At 40.5% G+C, this 18,679-nt stretch overlaps 1 protein-coding gene and 2 long non-coding RNA genes across 3 annotated transcripts in view; 1 reads left to right on the forward strand and 2 right to left on the reverse strand.

Moving 5' to 3' along the window:
- Window positions 1–341: 341 nt before the first annotated feature.
- Window positions 342–8,435, forward strand: LOC124259159. The gene is made up of 2 exons (XR_006893766.1): window positions 342–374; window positions 8,283–8,435. It is a non-coding gene; the product is annotated as an uncharacterized LOC124259159 (long non-coding RNA).
- LOC124259158 lies at window positions 7,977–9,292 on the reverse strand. Its single transcript, XR_006893765.1, has 2 exons — window positions 8,230–9,292; window positions 7,977–8,169 (listed from the first exon to the last, which is right to left on the reverse strand). It is a non-coding gene; the product is annotated as an uncharacterized LOC124259158 (long non-coding RNA).
- A 1,803-nt stretch (window positions 9,293–11,095) lies between these two features.
- The window catches only part of LOC124259157 (conserved oligomeric Golgi complex subunit 4-like), a 33,212-nt gene continuing 25,628 nt past the window's right edge, over window positions 11,096–18,679 (reverse strand). Inside the window, 10 exon segments of the mRNA XM_046693252.1 lie at window positions 11,096–12,663; window positions 13,119–13,210; window positions 13,628–13,756; window positions 14,387–14,489; window positions 15,345–15,439; window positions 15,879–16,025; window positions 16,728–16,784; window positions 17,173–17,235; window positions 18,063–18,288; window positions 18,491–18,576. Coding sequence (XP_046549208.1) covers window positions 12,621–12,663; window positions 13,119–13,210; window positions 13,628–13,756; window positions 14,387–14,489; window positions 15,345–15,439; window positions 15,879–16,025; window positions 16,728–16,784; window positions 17,173–17,235; window positions 18,063–18,288; window positions 18,491–18,576 — 1,041 coding nt within the window. The 3' untranslated portion in view covers window positions 11,096–12,620.

The raw sequence follows: 18,679 nt of genomic DNA on the forward strand, positions 1-18,679 counted from the left end.
TATATTTTTTCTTCATATCGGACCAGAGGGGCCATTGATGCCCGTAGTGTACTCCAGAAATTATGATCACAAACTGATATATCGCTGTTTCTGAATGTACTAATCACTAACCCACCACAAAAAAAACCCCTTTAGCACATGAGTGAGAGTGAGTGAGTGAGTGAGTGAGTGAGTGGGTTTTGGTGGGTGGGTGAGTGAGTGAGTGAGTGAGTGAGTTTTGTTTTACGCCGCTTTTAGCAATATTCCAGCGAGGGACACCAGGAATGGGTTTACACGTTGTACCCATGTGGGGAATCGAACCCAGGCCTTCGGCGTGACAAGCGAACGCTTTAACCGCTAATCTACCCCACCGCCCCTATACAGAGGAATGACAGGTATTATTTGTTTAAGTTACTTTGACAAGAAACATCGAAAAGGATGTCTGCGATGATGTTTCTCATACAACTAACCACAGCGCCTTGTCATAACGTAGAAAGCGACCAGACGCATAAGAAACACTGTAGAGAAGACGTGCATGTGTTTTTAAACTATATACATGGCAAAAAAGTATCACAACACCCCATGATATGCATAGTATCAATATGTTATCAAACCATTGGAACGTTTTTATCCAAACCACAATTTAACTTCCTATCCTGATAAATTGACCCTCTTTGAATACTTAAATGGCAAATCTAAAGAGAAGAAAAACTGCAGTTTATTCAGAGAAGCAAACATGGCCAAAACTTGACTCATTTTGTATTGCTGACGTTAACAAGTGCGGCCATTTTCAAGATTCTGGCATACAATACATAAGTATAAATAACCCGAGCATAATATCTGGTGTAACCTTCGCCAAATGCAATAATATCCCTGACGGGACCAGAAGTTGGATTTGACGCTGAAGTATTCAAGATTTTGTACTGGAACATCTCTCTGGCGTATTCCCAAATGTGCTCTATGGAATTGTAACATGGACTCCTTGCGGGCCAAGGTAGAGTTTCTACGGCCTCCTGACGTAAGAAATCACCAACGACACGTGCACGATGTGGTCTAGCATTGTCGTCCATGAGTGAGTGAGTGAGTGAGTTTGGTTTTACGCCGCTTTTTGCAATATTCCAGCAATATCACGGCGGGGGACACCAGAAATGGGATTCACACATTGTGCCCATGTGGGGAATCGAACCCGTGTCTTCAGCGTGACGAGCGAACGCTTTAACCACTAGGCTACCCCACCGCCCCTGTCGTCCGTGAAGACTGGCCTTGTGTTCAGAGGATGGTCATGGAAATGTGGTACAACAACCCCATCTAAAGTGTCAGTTATGCACCGTTGTCCATTCAGATACTGTCTGATCGTCACAAAGTCAAGTTAGCAGTCTGAGACACCCCAACAATATCAATGAACCTCAACCAAACGGTACTTGCTCTGAGATAGTCCCCTTGTGCCAATGCAGTGTTGCTGAGGCGCCAAACGCACGTCATGAACAAAAGAATATCGAGTTTCATCCGACCAGTGGACCATTGCCCATGACGTCAAATTCCAGTGACGTCTGCTTGATCTAAACCCGACAATTTCAGGTAATTTCGGACCGTTCTGTTGGTCAAACAACAACGTGGAAGTCACTCCTTTTTAAACACGCCAAATGACATGAACGGATGAAGTCTTGTAATTCCGAGAAAGGTTGTATCTTCTCAAGGTGTTGTCACTGGTGGTTGATCCTTTAAGTCATTAGTTTGCTGCTGCTTTCTGACAGTCAATAGAAGACAACGTCTCTTGCAGTAGCCTTCAGTTTCATGCTAGCATTCCGCACACCAATAACTAGCCATTTTTGAGGAGTTGCCCGTTAAGGACGCAACATATTTACTTATCAAATTATTGTTTTTCCAAGTTATCAAGTTGTGAAAACAGTTTAATGAAACTTGATATTTGCTTAATGAAGGGTATTGCACTTCATGCTCGCCTTTGATTTTATCACGTGCTTGTCTACGTGGAAAAAATGGATACTCCAGAGTCAGCGGTGATTCCTCGCTGAACAATAACCGTTATTCGCGTCATAGCGTTAAAGTCTTGGAACAGCTGCTGACACGTTACAGCGTTGTTGAAATGAACATTTTTATACCTAAATCGGTATCGATGGCTAGTGTAAGCCTGATTATTTGTCCGATGCAAGTGCAGGTCGTTCTGTTCACGTTTACTACCCTTCTGTCATATTCCAACAATGGATCTGTCGTTTCTCACAAAGCATATATCCGAAAAAACCTCCTTGAAAAAACGAAAACAGTCGAGCATATTAGCCATGATGTCTTTGCGAACATTGTGAGTGACCTTATGCAAATCACGTTTCTAAGATTTTGTGTAAATTCTCAATAACAATTGTAACGATCTCCAGCCTACGGCATCCTTGATCAAAAGACCAGCAAGACCATGGCCCTGCTCAATAAGGTAATGTCAGTACTCCATGTCGCGTCTCGTTCACTGCCGAAGACCACTGACTTACAACAGTGAGGGCTGTGGGATTCCTTGATGTGTAAGAAACTCCATGGAACAGTGCCCAGGACAGAGAGATTTCTTTCCATTGCAATCCCTTCTTCGCCGCCCCTTTTCATCAAAGAACTATTTTCATTCAGGCTGTTCGCTGCTGTGAAAGACATTCAACGTGAGCACAAACGTTCTCGGCTTGAAAACAAAAGTTTCGTGACGTAATTTCACGAACGTTTAGCCTTTTCATAGAATACTGCACAGGGAATAAATATCAAAAGGAACAAAAGAATGTGTACCGCGAACTCCTTCGTCTTTCATTTCATTGTGAAGCAGGTGGTAGTATCTTACCATGCTTTTGCTCAGTGCTACTCGCAACACACGTATGGTACAGACAACTAAACTCATGTCCAAAAGAAACGATACCAAATAGTTTTTTCAATATTTTTAAATTAATGATAATTTTTGGAGAAAAAAACATATTTCTGTTTATTACCCACGTGGTCAACGTATGGGAGTTGCATACTAATCTCGTACGTCACACGTGTGTCGTATCGCGTTGACCTGTGTCGTAACGACTTGACCTGAGATTCTAACGATTTGATTGGATAACCGATGACCTCTCAGTTAGGTCATGTTGTGACGGAACTACTTTTTCATTCATAACAGACACGTGGATCCATTCATTCTACAACTAAATGCATTGTGGGAATGTAAACATCGCGAACGTTGCCGTGTCGCTGTTTTATTATTGAGTCGAACTGAGACATTATACCCGTCGAAAAACGTAAACGCAATGTTTCCACCAGTGATGTTAGCCGAATGAAGCAACTGCAAACCAAGAAACGGGGTGCTACGGAGTAGTTTACTGTAGGAGGCTGTACGAGGCGAAGACAACTGACATGCATCGTGACGTCGGTTACCAAGGCAGTGACGTCATTACAGTGACGTCATGCAAATATTGTACTACAGTACAAAACTCTTCCGCAACCTCTTTATGAAACCGGTTTCGGTTTGAAACCAAAATATTAACAAAACTACGTTATTTTGTCAATTTAATGCATGTAAGACGTGGGTAATAAATAAAATACCACACTCGGTCTCATTACATACGAATTATACGAAACTCGTGACCTTCCTATGTTATCTGACCTCGCTTTCGCTCGGTCAGATACCATAGGAAGGACACTCGTTTCGTATAATTCGTATGTAATGAGACCTCGTGTAGTATTCTCTATGTATCCCACGTTCCTAACCAAACGTATTCGATCGAAAAAACCGGTAACATTTATTCACTGAAGAAGCAATCGCACGAATACTCAAAATGACGTTAAGTCGTGTAGCACAAAATGCACGTGCAGATGAACTGTATAAAACCGCTGGTCCGACACGTTGTGCCCACAGCAGTAAAAAGCACACAAAAGAAATGGCACGTTTGACAGCAGCGATCGAGAGAGAAAGAGCCGTTGGAATGGTCCGACAGGAGCATCACACGCCGCTGTAGCAAGAACGTTTGGATGTGCGCGCATAACCGTTACCAGGTTAATGCGACGGTTGCGTCAAACAGGCCGAACAACAGACAGGCCGAGAAGCGGGAGACCCCGGGTGACCACGCCTATTCAAGACAACCACATCCGGTTACTTCACCTACGTAACCGCTTCGTTCCTGCGACGTTAACGGCGGCGACGGGACTGGGACACCGGATCAGTCGACAAACCGTCTACAGGAGACTGCAGGCACATGGTATCCGTGCACGTCGCCCCTACCGCGGAGTCTACCTGACACGTCAAAACAGAGTCAACCGATTGATATGGGCCAGGCGTGTTCGGCGGTGGCAACGTCGAAACTGGGCACGTGTCTTGTTTTCGGACGAAAGCCGGTTTTGCCTTTACAAGAACGATGGTCGGCAGCGAGTATACCGAAGAGTTCGTGAACGTTTGGCGCCGAACTGCATTCAGCAAGTCCTTGCATTTGGAGGCGAAGGTGTAATGGTGTGGGGAGGTATCTGCGGTGATGTGAAAACGAGGCTCGTCATATTCGGGGGAACCTGAATGCACAGCGTTACCAGGATGAGGTTTTACGACCAGTCGTGCAGCTATTCGCCCAACAGCATCCAGGAGGAATCGTGTTCCATCACGATAACGCTAGGCCTCATACGGCAAGATTGACCCAGAACTTCCTTGCCAACGCCAACATACAGGTTTTGCCATGGCCAGCGTGTTCACCGGATTTGAATCCCATTGAGCACATATGGGATCACCTCAATCGGAAAATCAGAAAACGCCCTGCGCCCCCAGCCAACCTCCAACAATTGGAACATTGTCTCCAGGATGAGTGGCAGCGAATCACCCCTAACGTCATCCGACGTTATCAGCTCGGAGGCGTGTCATGGCATGTATCGCAGCTGCTGGTGGACATACCCGGTACTAAAGTGGCGTTAAGACTGTTTTCAGAGACTACCCTCACTAGCCTCCTCAACTGTGCTAAAATGAAATTTGACTTTTGGGCACCACACTTCGTTTTAAGCCCTGTGTTAATGATTGTAAATCTTTGATTGCCATGACTTTTTGTACACATGCCGTAAAATCATTTATCTAATGAAAGATATCAATTTGAAATGTCTATGTTGTTTTGTTTTCATTTAGTGATCTTTGAAATACGTGGTATCGTTTCTTTTGGACATTAGTTTATATGGCGGCGGTCTGTAAATAATCCAGTTTGGACCACACAATCCAGTGATCAACAGCATGAACATCGATGTTGGCAGTTGGGATACGACGAACCAAGTTAGCCAGCCTGACCACCCGATCCCGTTAATCGCCTCTTATGACAAGCATGGGTTATTCAAGATCAATTCTAATCCGGATCTTCACGGGTTGGTACTGATCGGGTGAAATGGGCTCAAGCAGCGCACAACACAATTTCAGATTTCAATGAAGAGGATTTTTATTCAGAACCTCAGCTATCTGCATGACTCTCAAGAAAGACTTTGGTCGTTGACGATTGTTTATATTAGCCATTATTTCAGACATGCTGACAGAAGAAAGCTACTTTGAACTCGTCTAAGCGTATGAGATCTTACTGAACATATCGGTCGCTATTCAGCAGACATAAACACGACAAAACAAGGAATTGAAAACCACTGTTTTATTGTCTCCCTCTCATACACTGTTCCCTGTCACGTTAGGATTTGTTGATGGTGGTCATGTGATGATTGGATGAAAATGGTCACGTGACTACTGGTTGATATTATGATTGGTTGATAATGAAATATGACGCCGAGTCACAAAATGTTATATGAAGCTATGTTTGATCATTCATGAATGAACTTGTGCCATAGTAGAATCACTCAGGTGCAGAGTAAGTTAAGTGGAATAGTCAACTGTTATGTCAGATGTACCACTAAAAAGTACATGAGTTTCTAAAGTTACTCTAACTGCAATGGCAGGAAATCCCACTTTCAAATTACACCTGAGGATCATCACTTTCGCGAAAATAAGACATCCTGAGAAAAAAGGGGTGCTGACAGAACTACAGGGATTTAAACATATGATCAAATGCATCCTATATAATGCATAGAGGATATTATATGAGCGCCAATGTCATATACGTCCTTGGTTTACGACACGAGTACCTAAATGTTGGTATTTCCCGAGCAAGAGCGAGGGATATATACCTGTATGTCGGCATGAGGTTCGTCAACATAGTATGATATGGGCACGAATTTAATGTTCTATTTATTACCGAAGTCAGCAAATTGAGGAAAATAAACCCAAATCTACTTTCAAACATAGGCCGTCTACCCGCCGTCGCCCCACGTAGAACGCAACGTCATAGAAGAAACGCGACGTCATAGCATTGTTCATGACGTCACGTCATCATGACAAAGTGATATTTTGCGCTAGGGCATTGTATGAAAAAATATACACCCCGATATTTTCGCCCTCGATGTAATACTGACTGACTGAGTTTGGTTTTACACCGCTTTTAGCAATATTCCAGCAATATCACGGCAGGGGACACCAGAAATGGGCTCGTATGTAATAAATCACTGCATACCATATATGGCACCACATGCCACTTAGCTACAGGAACACTACCTTACTCCATAATAGGAATGTTGTATCTTATTGAGGCTTTTGTTATCAAAGATATACAACACATAAACAAATCTTTGAAGGGCATTTAGAAGTGGCGGCTATGTCACATAAACAGTGTTTGATTAGAACCTTTAGATATTTGAAAAACATAACTATAAGCTGAGCACAGAAACAATAAGGAAGGGGTGATGTTAATATTTTTCCAGATCTATATATGTTACCATAGAAACTTGGATTATTGACACAGAAGACTGTGGTGCAGTGTTTCTAGTTCCACAGCAGCAGGTGTATCTAAACATCTAGAAACTATCTTCATCCTTGCAAAATAAACACAATACGTCTGGTTGTTATGCCACGACTCTTACGGGTTTGTTGTGAAATGAGAAAATCGTATGACCACCCTCGTTGTCAACTCACTCACTCACACAAAAACATCAGCAGTGATGATCCACAAACATCCCATAACATCCTCTTAACATCCCTGATCTGACAGATACCATAACTCACTCCACCAGAAAGCCTGACAGCCTGATCCCGTCACTCTTACAACATGCATGGGTGGCTGAAGACTAGTGAGTGAGTGAGTTTGGTTTTACGCCGCTTCTAGCAATATTCCAGCAATATCAGGGTGGGGAACACCAGAAATAGGCTTAACATATTGTACCCATGTGGGGGGCTGAAGACTCCGTCTAAGTAAACTTAGACTCAGTATTATTCGTTACACTGCTATACTGACAGTATATAGCAGTGTAAGGAATAATACTGAGCCTAAGTTTACTTAGACTGGCTGAAGACTAATTCTGACCAGACTGACTGACTGACTGAGTTTGGTTTTACGCCGCTTTTAGCAATATTCCAGCAATATCATGGCGGGGGACACCAGAAATGGGCTTCACTCATTGTACCCATGTGGAGATTCGAACCCGGGTCTTCGGCGTGACGAGCCAACGTTTTAACCACTAGGCTACCCCACCGCCCCCAATTCTGACCAGAACCTTCAGGTGGTGTAACAGAGATCTCCTACTATAGTAATGGATCATCACAAATCACAAAGAGTCGATGCTGCAAATATGCTCATGAAGAAGTTATTGATGTCAGTATACAAAGCTAAAAATGTGAAGTAAGTGGTGCATAACATTGTTTCAAACATACAAAACATACATAAGTAAAGAAACAGCATACTAAGATTGTAAAGTATTTTGATAAACAAGTAATGGACACAATTAAAACTAAAGTAAACATCAATTATACGAATTCCCGTGAATAAATGTACAGTTTAGCATGTTTCACAAAGCTGTATCAAAACAAAAAACAGAATTATAATACCTTGAAATATTGGGACAAACTTTCAACTGGAATTTTATAAAGAATGTTTTAGATATTGGTGAAAGTGTGAGAGTAGAATGGGTTTAAAATTGGCTTGTATTGTATTTCAATTTGCAATTGTCATGTTTTGCATATTTGGTGAGATGACAGAATTGTCACAGATGACTGTGCCCTCCTAGTACACACAGACAAGAGTGAGTGAGTTTAGTTTTACTCCCAGCAATATCACAGCGGGGGACACCAGAAATGGGCTTCACACATTGCACCCATGTGGGGAATCGAACCTGGGCTATCCCACACAGCATGAGTTTAGCACCCACTTTAACCACTAGGCTACCCCTAACCTGGGCATTCAGCGTGATTTAGCACCCACTTTTAACCACTAGGACAGAGAGAGGAAAACGCCAATAACCATACCTCATATAAGTGCCCTACTCCATTACATGGCATCTGAGAAACCTCTAGTCAATCTATCACAAAGGTATCTTTATGAGTGCCCCAATGAAGACAAGACATTCTGCATCTTATTGCATATAATACAGATTGTTTACACTACAACAGCAGCAAAGTAGGGTATATAGTAAAACAGAAACTACTACTATTTAAATACTTCAATTTGACGTTTTAACTATGTTTGTTGAAGACTGCTCGATCTCTGAAACACATTTTACATATGGATGTTTTTATATTTTAATCCTCCAGGTGTTTAAAATGGTAACTACTGCTTAAGACATGACCATTTTGAAATAAAAAATATAAAAAATCCCATGTTAAAAAAAAAAATGACAATCATTAAAATCTTTAATAACTCACTAACAAACTGAAAATCTACTTTCACTTTGTAACATTATGGTTTGATGTATCAATGCTAAAACTGACAATCAGTGACAGCCCTTGGGGAAAAGATGTTCACATCATTGATCACACTTGACATACAAACACATGACGACATTTATACTGCATAGCACATTCAGTTGATCACAGATAAATAGGGAACAAGTATATACACTGTTTAAGTGGAGATATCTACATTTGTAATGTACGGATATCTACGCTGTTAATAATAGATATCTACACAGTTTATATGGAGATATCTGCACTGTTTAGTGGAGATATCTACATTTGTAATGTACAGATATCTACGCTGTTAATAATGGATATCTACACATTTTATATGGACATATCTACACTGTTTAAGTGGAGATATCTACATTTGTCATGTACAGATATCTACGCTGTTAATAATGGATATCTACACAGTTTATATGGAGATATCTGCACTGTATACATGGAGATATCTACATTTTTAATGCAGAGATATCTACAGTGTTAATATAGATATCTGCACTGTTAACATGTATATCTACACAGTTTATATGGACATATCTACACTGTTTTCTTGAAGATGTCTACATTGTGTAGAATCGTTTACACTGTTTACATGGTGATGTCTGCAGTGTTTAAATAGGAGTCATCTGCATTGATTATTGGGACTGCAACGAATACATGACGAGGTGAATATGATAGGTATCACAAATGTAAGGTAATAAATCTGAATGTTTCACAACACCTTATGGCTTGTATAGATTCCATTTAGCATATTTTATGCTTATAAGTAACAAATGAGTTCATGTACAAAACACCTTTTTAAAAGAAAATCATATATATCCGATTCTAGTGAATTGGAATTATGAATGAAATTCATGAAGAGATGCGGTTTGATTCACCTAATACGCAAGTGAATCTTAACAGTCCTATTGATTATGTAGGGATATCTACATTGTTCACAAGGAGATATCCACACTGTTCACATGAAGATATCCCCATCATTAACATGAAGATATCAGCAGTGTTTATATCGAGATATCTACAGTTTACATTTTGATAGGCAGACATCCATAGTGATGACATTTCTCATTCAGTAACAATTCATCTTTGTAAACAAACATCAGATTTGCATTATAATGCTACTGTTGAACAGCCTGATTTGTGGGCAACAAATAGTAATGGATTTACATGAACAAAATGATAATGAACAATGACTATGTACAAATATACAGAACCTTTAGAATATATTACACCCTGTGAGCAACAGCAAGAGTAACAACAGATTGCCATATACATCCCAACTGATAAGTTTCTGTGCCCATCACAACCTTAGCGGCTTCCAGAACATTTGCACCCCATAGAGTTATCTCCCTTCCCTCCATTCACAGATCCCATCATGTGTATGCCAATTTATGCTGGCTTAAAAAAACCCCTTGTATTATTAAAATAGTTTTAATGACATTTAAAGTTTGTTCACTACTATTCAATCTCTGAGCAAACAATGGGAAACAATAACAAATATTTACACAAATAAATAGCAATATTTTTAATTAATTAACAATGAAATAACACCAATTTTAATCCTAAGCAGGCAAATGTTATTAACAGTGTCGCTTTCACATAAAAAAATTAATTTCACTTACAGGAAGCCAGACTATTTATTATTCCTTGCATCATACCTCCATGTATCATGCTCCCAGAAATCTTTAGCTTCCTCTAATTTGTTTGTTTGTTGTTCAATGTTACCCTCAGCAAGATTTCAGCTACATTACCATGTATCTAAAATAAATGACTCGAGACCAGACAATAATGGGATTGACATAACGAGCATCAATCTCTGCAACTGGGATACAGAAAAATGCATCAAACATGTCCGCCAGCCTGACCACTCAGCTCTTATGACAAAAATCAAAATGAGTCCTGACTTGTTTTGAAAATATCCCGTTGTTTCAGGAATATTGAGACACGGCCAAGGTAATCCAGGTGGTTGATGTTTACAACCTTAGTGACCAGAAACAGGTGTGATAAACACAGAACTATAATCAAGGCAAACGTGAATTTGAAGATGTCATCATATTTTCATGGAATGTTTTAGGAACGTAACTATACACATCCCTAATGAGATGCTAACCCTAATTTAGCCCAATTAGTATTTTGGCCAAAAAGTGATGCAAAAATTAGTATTTTGGGGCAAAATTTAGTATTAATCTTTCCAAAGAATTTCATACTTAATACAGAATATATAGATATTCTAAGGACTTGTTATTAACATTGTACACACCTAAATCAGTAGTAAGTATCCCAATATTGCTTGATACTGAATAATGTACTTTCAATTTACTGTGTATGGTACATATGCTATTGATAATTTAATTTAATGTATTTTTATTAAAATTCGTAGATTTTTACTGCTATCATAATCACGTATTTTGTGTTGTTTTTTCGAAAAGGAATACAATAAGATCGTATGAGTTGGCATCTCTGCAAATTGAGGAGACGCGAGACAACTGAGAAATCAGTGCCCCCTTGTGGCCACTGGGTCCTGGGTATTTACCATGACATGATAGAGATATGATGCACTGGAGAAACAAAGATGTAAACGGAGCAGGAGTAGGAAGAGCAGGATGCAGGGGAACCATGAACAAACGTTCTCGTCAGCCTTCCTCTACATATCACAGACTGCCCAGGAAGGATGAGCTTCAGCTCCATTTCAATCTCATTAATACATGATTTTAGTGTTTGATGCAACTACACAAAGATTCCAGGACACCCCATTACAGATCGGGTCAAAACACCATTTGAAAACTTTCACTGACTAATGAAAAAACAGAAAGACAATATTAATCAATCAGAATCAGCTTCTCAAGCTTTAATGCATATTTTGAAACACTTCTAAAATTTCATTTTAAAACTCAACAAATGAAAACAATTCAGACTTTCACTTTTGCAATCTTGAAAGCAAAGCTTTGATTGGTCCTATGAAATTCCATTCTGACGAGACTTGTAATTGGCTGTTCTCAGATCTTTGTGTAGCAGTGACCATGGATTTTTCTTCTCCACTCCAGATTGACACTGTCCTAAGCTGACTCCAGCTGAGTGTGGATATCACATAAATCCTGAACATTATTTCCAATAAACTCCACAATACCATATAGAACTAATACTATGCTTTAACACATCATGTGAGGGGAATGTACAGGAGAAGTTTGGTGCATGTCCATCTCCAAAAACTGATAATGACCAACTTTGTGTTTCCCAGATGAACTTACATTTGTTGTCAATAAAGATTGGTCTTTGGGAATGTCATTAAAGAGAATATGGAGAAGAACTTCTCAGATCAATCTGCATTTGTTCCTTCAAAAAGAATGAAGCCACGATTGCAAAGAAATGGACCAGCATGAAACATCTCCCTTCCATTTCCATCAAATCACGTCCCTCACAGTAACTGGAAGTATATTCCCAGTAGTTACACTAAACAACTAAGAAGCGGGAAAGATGTACAACATCCCAACAGTTAATGTTTATCTGTTGACATAACAACCAGTCAGTTTTAGAACTCCATGCATGGTCATGGTGATAAGCAGTGATAGCATACAAAGTTGAAGTAATAAGAAGTCCCTGTGTGGAGCTTGATACAACAAGCTTATTGTTGACAGCACACTATGGAACACCTATACATTACATTTGCTCCCCTCTCCTACCCCCTTGGTAGATGACTTCCATGCTTTTTCAGATCAATGATAATGCTGCCATTACAATGGTTTCTAGTCTTGAGAGTTACCTCCCTTGTCTTGAGAGTTACCTCCCTTGTCCTGTGTTCTCATGACCTGTCCACAAGACGGCCATGATGGTTATGGAATGATGATATATAGTGAAAGACGTGTTTGGGCTGGAGTAAATAGTCCTGTCATAACTTCAGTCTCTTGATATCTTCTATTCTAAAGTCCACCCTGGTGAAGAGAAGAACCCATAGTTAACACACACGTTTGTAAAACATACAACACACAACCCAGTATGTTTAAATAAATGTAATTTTTTAAGTAAAATTGATATTTTTATACTTATCCTGACTCATGATCTTTTGCTTATCTCCCTTTCCTCTTCGAATGGTAGTGGAACACTTGAATCCCTTGAAGTTCCCGAAGCGGACGTGTAAATACACTCACCCACCAGTTACCTCCCTTTTGCCCTTTCCCGCGCAAACCAGTCACGTGACTTGCCTTACTTCGGGAACTTCAAGGGATTCAGGTGTTCCACTACCATTCGAAAGGGAAAGGGAGATAAGCAAAATATCATGAGTCAGAATAAGTAAAAATTTGAAATATTACCTTCAGTTTGTAAGTCGCTTTTCCTTGTGAACATTTCAACAAAAGGTGGTACCTAATCACACCTGTAATCAACTTACCTGAGACTGAGCACCTGTCTTACTTCAGTAGGTGTCAACCTCCAGGTCAAAGGTCCAGAATTCTGACCCCAGTAGTCGAGTATTTCTGACACCTGTCCAGACGAATAATAATAATGTTAGATCTTTAAGCAGGTGGAGGTTACTTTTACATTCACTTAATGAGTGAGTGAGTTTAATTTTATGCCACACTCAGCAATATTCAAGCTGTATGGCAGCGGTCTGTAAATAATCGAGTCTGGACCAGACAATCCAGTGATCAACAGCATGAGCATCGGACTACCAATTGGGATACGATGACATGTGTCAACCAAGTCAGCGAGCCTAATAACCCAATCGCCTTAGTCGCCTCTTACGACAAGCACAGGTTACTGGAGACCTATTCTGACGCAGATCTTCACGGGTAACATCAGTGGACAGTGTGGGTATGACCTACACTTTAACCTGTTGGTTACCCTACTGCCTCCTCCTGACAACAGCACGGGGTTAAGGAGGTGGACAGTGTGACGTACCCGCTCCAGGTTAAGGATGGTGGCCATCTGTGTGATGCGGGCAAACTTGTCCCTGATGGTCCAGGTGGTGATGGAGGACAGGTAGCCCACTAGTGACCGCAGCTCCTTGTCAAACTGGAGACCTCCCAGCTGGAACACAGCAGCGATATAGTACTTACTACACACCTTCCTGTTGGATACAGGTTGTACCTAATGCTGGGAAATTCTGCTTTAAATAGGTGTTCAGAGACACTTCTTCAAAAAGCCTGCTACTCAAATGAACTTAAAGAAAAGAGCAATTCATATTAGGCTTGTTTATCTGTAATCATGTGACATTGTAACAAGAGTCATATGATAAAATCAGATATTCTTTAACTTCTTTCAGCTATTCAGCTTCATTATATTTTACATTGGCTGAGATAAAGGTAACAGGTTTGTGTTTCATGCAATGTGACTGATGTTGAAACATTGATTGATTGAGTTTAGTTTTACGCCAGACTCAGCAATATTCCAGCTGTATGGCGGCGGTCTGTAAATAATCGAGTCTGGACCAGACAATCCAGTGATCAACAGCATGAGCATCAATCTGCACACTTGGGAACCAATGACATGTGTGAATTAAGTCAGTGAGCCTGACCACCCGATCCCGTTAATCGCCACTTACGACAAGCACGATTTGCTGAAGACAAATTCTAACCAGGATCTTCACGGGTTGAAACCATTACAGATACTGACTAACATCACCTCTGGGTGGTAAAAGATACAGGTATATTCACTGACCCTGTTGAATGTTGACTTGGTGATGGCCTTCTCCAGCTGGACGGTGATCTCACCGACGATGAGGTTCACGAGGTGGTCGTAGTTCCCTGATGTGAGAAGTGACCTGCACATAATACAACCAACACTTCAGGGCCTAGATTATCAATGAAACTTTGTTTATTGATGTACGGTCCAGTTGCCATAAGCAGTTTGTCTCTTAACCACTCTATTCAATTACCCTTTTCGATGAAACCTTGTTTCTCGATGTATGGTCCAGTTGCCATACGCAGTATGTTTCTTAACCACTCTATTTAATTACCCTTTTCAATGAATCTTTGTTTATCGATGTATGACATTGGTTAAACCACTCTATTCAATTACCCTTTTCAATGAAACTTTGTCTATCGATGTATGACATTGGTCCAGCTGCCATAAGTGGTATGTTTGAACCACTCTATTTAATTACTCTTTTTGTTGAAATTTTGTTTCTCGATGTATAGCATTGGTCCAGTTGCCATAAGCAGGTTGTTTGAACCATTTTATCCAGTTACTTTTTGATGAAACTGCTTCTCGATGGATGACATTGCTCGTGTTGCCATAAACAGTTTGTTTTCAATGAAGCATATGTTAAATGACATATTATGTATGACATCTATGATTTGCTGTACAACAAAAAAAGTGGAATAAAAAAAATTAAAATAAAATAAAACTGCTTTATGTAAAAGCACCTGTTTCACAAAGGGCAATGACTGTCGCACATCTGTGTTAAAGATAATCTGATCACTACATTGCTATATGAAACAGGTTTATGAGTTTGGTTGTACGATGCTTTTAGCAATATTCCAGCAATATCATGGCGGGGGACACCAGAAATCAGCTTCCCACATTGTACCAATGTGGGAATCGAACCCGGGACTTCAGTGTGACGAGTGACTGCTTCAACCACTAGACTAACCCCCTGCACTATCACATCAGGTACACTCCACCTACCTTGAAAGTGCTGAACAGAGCATCCAGGTTCATGATGAAGTTTTGGACCCATGGATCGTTTGCCTCATAGTTGGAGAAGTCCTCCTGGTAAAGTAAAGTACATTTGTCATCACACAGGTTTATAACCAAACTGACAGGTCAAATATATCCACGTTTTGCATCCAACTAGGAAACATGTCAGGTATTTGAGGGGTGTTGAAATCAGCTCATGAAAACTGTTTTGGCTACACTAATATAAAAAACATTACAAGATTATTGCACTCTCGAAAGGTCCAAGTTTCACACCATGCAAGCTGTTTTATACGTGCACATGACATATTTTCACATCAAGACTACACTTAACAAATCTGTCTTTTACTTTACTTAAAATTTATAATAGCGCAGTTGTCAACAACCATATAACGATGTGGAAATTATTTGTCTCATGTTTAACTTAGAAACAGTATTTGATGTTAGTCTGTGACAACAGAGACACAGACATGATGTTAACACTACAGAAAGTTCAGTAAGATCTGTGTCCCACCTCTGTTAAGTTATGGTCTGTAGAGAGGAAGGACTCCACCAGGGGCTTGATGCGAGGCTTCACAACACTTGAAGTCAGCTGAGAGAAGCCGAACTCAATCACGTCCTTGAACTTGCCAGATACCGTACCAAGGTCAGACAAGCAGCTCTGAGACAAACACACTTCGTCATTAAATTACGGCGGGAAATGAGAAAAGTACTGTGCCAAACCTGAAGTATACACTGTATACACTTGGGACTTCCAAGTGAGTGGCACATCGGCAATATGGACTGTCTTATTTACCTATTGTGTGTTTTTGTACCTTTTCGTTACACAGTTGCATTCCAGCTATTTGACTGCAGAATATAAAATAATCAAGTCTGGACTAGAGTGAGTGAGCGAGTGAGTTTAGTTTTACGCCACACTCAGCAATATTCCAGCTATATGGTGGCGGTCTGTAAATAATCGAGTCTGGACCAGACAATCCAGTGATCAACAGCATGAGCATCGATCTGCGCAATTGGGAACCGATGACATGTGTCAACCAAGTCAGCGAAACTGACCACCCGATCCCGTTAGTCGCCTCTTACGACAAGCATAGTCGCAGTCTGGACTAGACAATCCGGTGATTGATACTATGGATAACAATCCGCATTATCAGGTTACCATGACAACAACCATAAACTATAACGCCTAGCTACCTGATCCATTAAATCACATTATACAACCTGTATTGAGTGCTAGGAACGAATTTTAAACCGTACTACACACGGGTTCAAAAGTCTAGATCTACATCTGAATTCTATGCTGTCTCAACATCTGGTTCAGCTAAAACACAAAACGTACACAAGCTTGTGTAGAAACACACACCTCTAGCTTGGCTCTGGCTTGCTCTGTACACTGGACGTAGAGTTTCGACACCTCCTCCTATATCAAAACATCATGAAAATGTCATGAGTAATACCAACATTAAAATATGCTATGTTCCACAAAACTATTATGACGAGAAATGTGTCAGGTTAACAGTAGTGAGTGAGTGTGTGAGTTTGGTTTTACGCCCGCTTTTAAGCAATATTCCAGCAGGATCATGGCGGGGACACCAGAAATGGGCTTCACACATTGTACCCATGTGGGGAATCGAACCTGGGTCTTCGGCATGACATGCGAACGCTTTAACCACTTGGCTACCCCACTGCCCCAGGTTAATAGTAAAAGTCAGAAGGGTATTTATTGAAGATGGAAAAAGCACATACTTCTTTAATGATTGAGCATTTTACATCATCATATGTTTCTAAATACAGCTGTGTGATCTTACCTCAAGGTTTGTTTTTAAAGCTTTTGAGTATTCTGAACTGACTTCAGCATTGTTTAAGGCAGTCTGAAACAAAAGAGATTCATGTACAAGAGGGAAAAACTATACCCTGATACTTGGACCAGACATATTTTATCTTATGGTTAACTGATCAATTAGCTCATGTAAATGTAAAATGTATTCATTTATACTTTATGAGACTTAAAGAACTGTTTCAGACACAGGATGTATCCTATTCTTACAATGCAATGCTAGATGTGAGCAAACGAGCTGGGATTAATTCCGATTTAAGCAGGTTTTACAGTGAACTCAACAGCTTAATGTTTACCATCTTGGGAAACCAAAGATTACAAGGTTGGTGCTGATGGAAAAAGCATGAAGAGATTTCAACCTATTATTGGATTCTGGCATAAAATATGGCACCAAACTGCTGTACCATCATTAACTGCAAATAGTCCTTAAAACCTATAATAGCAGTGAAACATAGCCAGGTAAGTTTGTAAGTTTGTAAAAGTTCGTAGAATTCGAACTAAGGCACTGTGTGCGCATGTTTGTTGCTGAACAACAATCAGCAATAATTTCGCTATATTAGAGCAGTCTGTAGTTGGACAAAGTTTAGACCAGACAATCAAGTGACTGACATGAGTATCGATATTCAAGATTACAATACAATTACATGAATCAGCCAAGCCTGACCACCCAATCCTGTTAGCTGCCTGTAATGACTGACTGACTGACTGAGTTTGGTTTTACGCTGCTTTTAGCAATATTCCAGCAACATCACGGCCGGGGACACCAGAAATGGGCTTCACACGCTGTCTGTAATGACAAATATTGGTTGAAAACCAGTTCTAACCAGGATCTAGACAGGGATCTTGCCCTAAGCTACTGACCAGGAACAGAGTCTTGGCCTTCTCCTTCTCGGAGTCGGAGCTCTGCAGCTTGCCCTGCTGGAAGCTGGACTGGACCAGGTTGTAGGCCTGTTGTAGGTCAAAGCCGGACGGGAAGCCTGAGCGAAGCCTTGAATAAAGCACCTCCCGGAAGTCCTGCTCCAACAGCGTACACGCGTGGTTCAACATTGCACACACGCCGTCTACACTGGAGCTGGAGATGGTGCGCGCCTGTAGTAGAGAAAATGATCACAATCTGATTTACTTGAACACAGATGTATTCTAAAAGGATGATGAAACCATGTTTGTTCACTGTGAGCTGAGGCTTCAATTTTCTGACAATTTTATTGAAATATTTCTGCAATAATTACAGCTACTGTTAATAATGAATGACCTTCCTCCAATCAGCCTCCGGTTTGAGGGGTACACACCTGACACTTTTCTTGACGATGAAGAAAGCATCATCCACCATGCTGGAGGTCTGGGCTCCATCCTCCAAGGTGTCCATGTTCACAGCCTGCAACATGGAAGTACCAACTTTACACTCAACAGAACATATCTTACCCTGAAACACTTCCACCAGGGTTATCTCCCTTCATACTTTTACCACATCATGAAAT

The sequence above is a fragment of the Haliotis rubra genome, unplaced genomic scaffold (genome assembly GCF_003918875.1).
Source record: "Haliotis rubra isolate DU_JTF1 unplaced genomic scaffold, ASM391887v1 Scf710, whole genome shotgun sequence".
NCBI classification, from domain to species: Eukaryota; Metazoa; Mollusca; class Gastropoda; order Lepetellida; family Haliotidae; genus Haliotis; species Haliotis rubra.